The sequence below is a fragment of the Dermacentor albipictus genome, chromosome 3 (genome assembly GCF_038994185.2).
Source record: "Dermacentor albipictus isolate Rhodes 1998 colony chromosome 3, USDA_Dalb.pri_finalv2, whole genome shotgun sequence".
In the NCBI taxonomy this organism is placed as follows: domain Eukaryota; kingdom Metazoa; phylum Arthropoda; class Arachnida; order Ixodida; family Ixodidae; genus Dermacentor; species Dermacentor albipictus.
Window position 1 is genome coordinate 62,119,411 of NC_091823.1, and position 2,740 is coordinate 62,122,150.

The 2,740-nt window shown below is 46.1% G+C and overlaps 1 protein-coding gene across 1 annotated transcript; it reads right to left on the reverse strand.

The window, feature by feature from the left end:
* Positions 1-467: 467 nt before the first annotated feature.
* HemK2 (HemK methyltransferase 2) lies at positions 468-2,512 on the reverse strand. Its single transcript, XM_065427820.1, has 6 exons — positions 2,326-2,512; positions 2,186-2,272; positions 2,020-2,110; positions 1,813-1,896; positions 704-848; positions 468-602 (listed from the first exon to the last, which is right to left on the reverse strand). Exons 1-6 carry the CDS (start codon positions 2,448-2,450, stop codon positions 484-486), a joined length of 651 nt encoding a protein of 216 aa, XP_065283892.1. The 5' UTR covers positions 2,451-2,512; the 3' UTR covers positions 468-483.
* Positions 2,513-2,740: the final 228 nt, after the last annotated feature.

Sequence of the window (2,740 nt, forward strand, 5' to 3'; positions counted from 1 at the left end):
CACAGTCATGTTCAGCACATTCTGGGCTTTTGTTGGAGCAGCACAGCACAAGGTGCCATGGCAACATGCACCTTTAATTTATTACATCAGCTATCTTAAAAGTGTTCACAGTTGCAATTGGATTTATTGGTTGCCAGCCACAGTAACGTTCAGGCCAGACTCATGCACCCGTTATCGATTGACATAAATCACTCAGAAGGGGCTTTTGTATTAAATCATTAGCCAAGAGTCGGCAGTGATGTTAAATAAGAGGGAGACCAGACAATAGGAACTATGCTTGTTTCTTGACGAGATAGTTCTTCCCAGCCAGCAGACATAAATATGAATCTCTCTGCTGCTACCTATGGTACGAGTCTCTGCCTGTCGATGCAAAAGCTGTTTTGCATGGTAGAGCTTAGTAAGTATGTTGCCCATATGCAATGATAGGCAGCCAGCAAATACTACAGCTGAGCATCTAGGCAGCTAAGTTAACAATGTGGGCTGTCAAGATTTATTCATGCACTTTTCAAATCGCAAGACACTAAGGTGTTCTGCTCCACATCGCCTAGCAATAACACATTTTCCCTGTAGGCCATGTGTGGACATCAACTTGCAGACACCATCTGAAAACCGAAAACAGAAGAAAAGGAAAAGTCCAGTATAGCAGCATTCATTCAGGGCACCCGGAAGCACTGAAAGCATCAATCACACATGGAAGACATACCAGGGTCATTGTCTTTGATGACAAGTAGAAAATACAAGCCATGATCGCTCAGTAATTGAGACACGTATGGAGCCAGCCTGTCCATGACCTCGCGGCCTTTTGTGCCGCCTGCCCAGGATCGAGTCAACAGCTGATCACCTTGCACCTAGAGGACATGCAGTAGTAACTGTGATCCTTGCTGTACCTAAGGAACACGTGGTTATTGCTGCTTGGTTTTGGCAGTACTGCCGTATATAGCACTGTGTTGCAATCTTGCTTGTCACTATTTTTCCAATAATCCCTAATCTTCCCACCACTCATGACGACACCCGCAACCGGTGGTCTTTAGAAGAAATAGTATAGGCACAATGTGATGCTGCAAGTACAGTAAGCTTTTAAAATATTTATTAACAAAAGCATAATAATAAAGGCCTCTTTCCAATATGTCAAGCTTCGAGGGAGCGAGCAAGGGAAAGAATGTCAGCGTGTTTTGAGGACTCGAAAGGAAAGGGGCATAAATGTAGTGCCAAAGCGTTAACCAGAACTGGCTGTAATTTTGGGGGGTATACAGGGTACCCCACAATTCCCATCCTCGGCGCCCATGTGATGTCGGCGGGGCCGCCATAGCGGCCCCGCCGACATCACATGTTATATTCAGTGAACAAGGCTGTGAAATTATATAGAAAGCGTCAATGAGAGTCGGCTGCGTCTTCAAGGCAAGGGCAAACTCAATGCGCTACATTGGGCCTTTGGCAGACGAAACATCCTGATCGGGTACGCAGTGAAAGAAAGGCCGCCATTTAGCAGGGGAAAGAGGTATACCTGATGAACAAGTATCTTGGGTGAGGGCCCCCTAGCGCTTGAACACTAGGCCACACATACAGCTCAGATGGCTTTCCTAATCCCTGCAAATACATATCCTCGAGATATTTTTTGGACGCAAGAAACTGCGGTCATAAATGAGCATACTTTCGTACAGCAGTGGTACGGAAAAAATTCGTTTTAGCTTGTTTAATAACTGCAGTCATAAAGGGGAAACAGGCCCATTTATACTTTGCTTGCGTCGCATTAAAGGAGTGCCGATAACAAGGGGAAAATTCACATATGCGTGACGGCACTGAAATGATTACCTCTTCGGTCGGCGTTACAACGTAAGGCGGATTAAAAACCAGAAGGTCCACTTTCTTTTCAAGGCGGTCGGCAAGGCATCCTACCTGGAAGAACCGGCATCACCTCAGGCACGGTCACAGTTAAGCGTGGTCGCGCGCGTATTAAGTCCATGAAAGAAAATATTAGGAATAAGGTGAATAAGCTGAAAAGACGCAGTCATTGCTTACAAGATCGCTAACAACGACGTCAACGTCAGCTCCATTTCTTTCACAAGTTCTTTTCGTCATAGCGGCAGCCCTTTCATTTATGTCAGTGGCTCTGTAAAACAAGAAAAAAAGTTTAGTAGTTTCAATGAACGGAACAGGCTGCCCGCGATCAAATATCTGCACTTACATGAAGCAACAACTGCGGCCTAACGCTTTTGCTATGGCTGCAATAACAATCCCTGAACCGGAGCCAACCTCGACGCATAGTGACGGCCTGAAACAGAAACAAACGTCTCACACAATGCGATGTGTGTGAGTCGTCTTTACCTCCTCCTGACGATTTCTGGTAGCTCCTTTTCCAGAGCATCAATTAAAAGAAAACTGTCCTCGGCAGGCTCATACACACTGGCTGCATCGCTTTCGCTGAAACACGGGACAATCGGCGTTTCCATTTGACGATTTCACGCGAAACGCGCTTCTTCCACGCCGCGATTTGTTTACACCAGAGTACGCAGCACTTTTTAGGATGTGGCTGGATTTGGCGGCTTGCTTGTTTATAGCTTCAGATGACTGACTGATGGTGGTGCTGCGAGCGCCGCTTCCGTCACGTGCACCTCTCACCTGCGGTCGTCTGCTCGCTGAAGGCAGGTGCCGTATTTTGTAACGATTATATTTAATTGCCAGTATTTATGCCCATCGAAATTGGCTAGCATGGAGCCAAGATTTTGTTATTCCCTTTATC

What these genes read in the sequence shown, in the direction of transcription:
- HemK2 (XM_065427820.1), bottom strand. Translation starts at nt 2,450, where the DNA reads ATGGAAACGCCGATTGTCCCGTGTTTCAGCGAAAGCGATGCAGCCAGT. An exon ending in CCAGAAATCGTCAGGAGGAG is followed by an intron (nt 2,273 to 2,325) that starts GTAAAGACGACT and finishes TTTCTGTTTCAG; the next exon opens with GCCGTCACTATGCGTCGAGG. An exon ending in CATCAAAGACAATGACCCTG is followed by an intron (nt 603 to 703) that starts GTATGTCTTCCA and finishes TTCGGTTTTCAG; the next exon opens with ATGGTGTCTGCAAGTTGATG.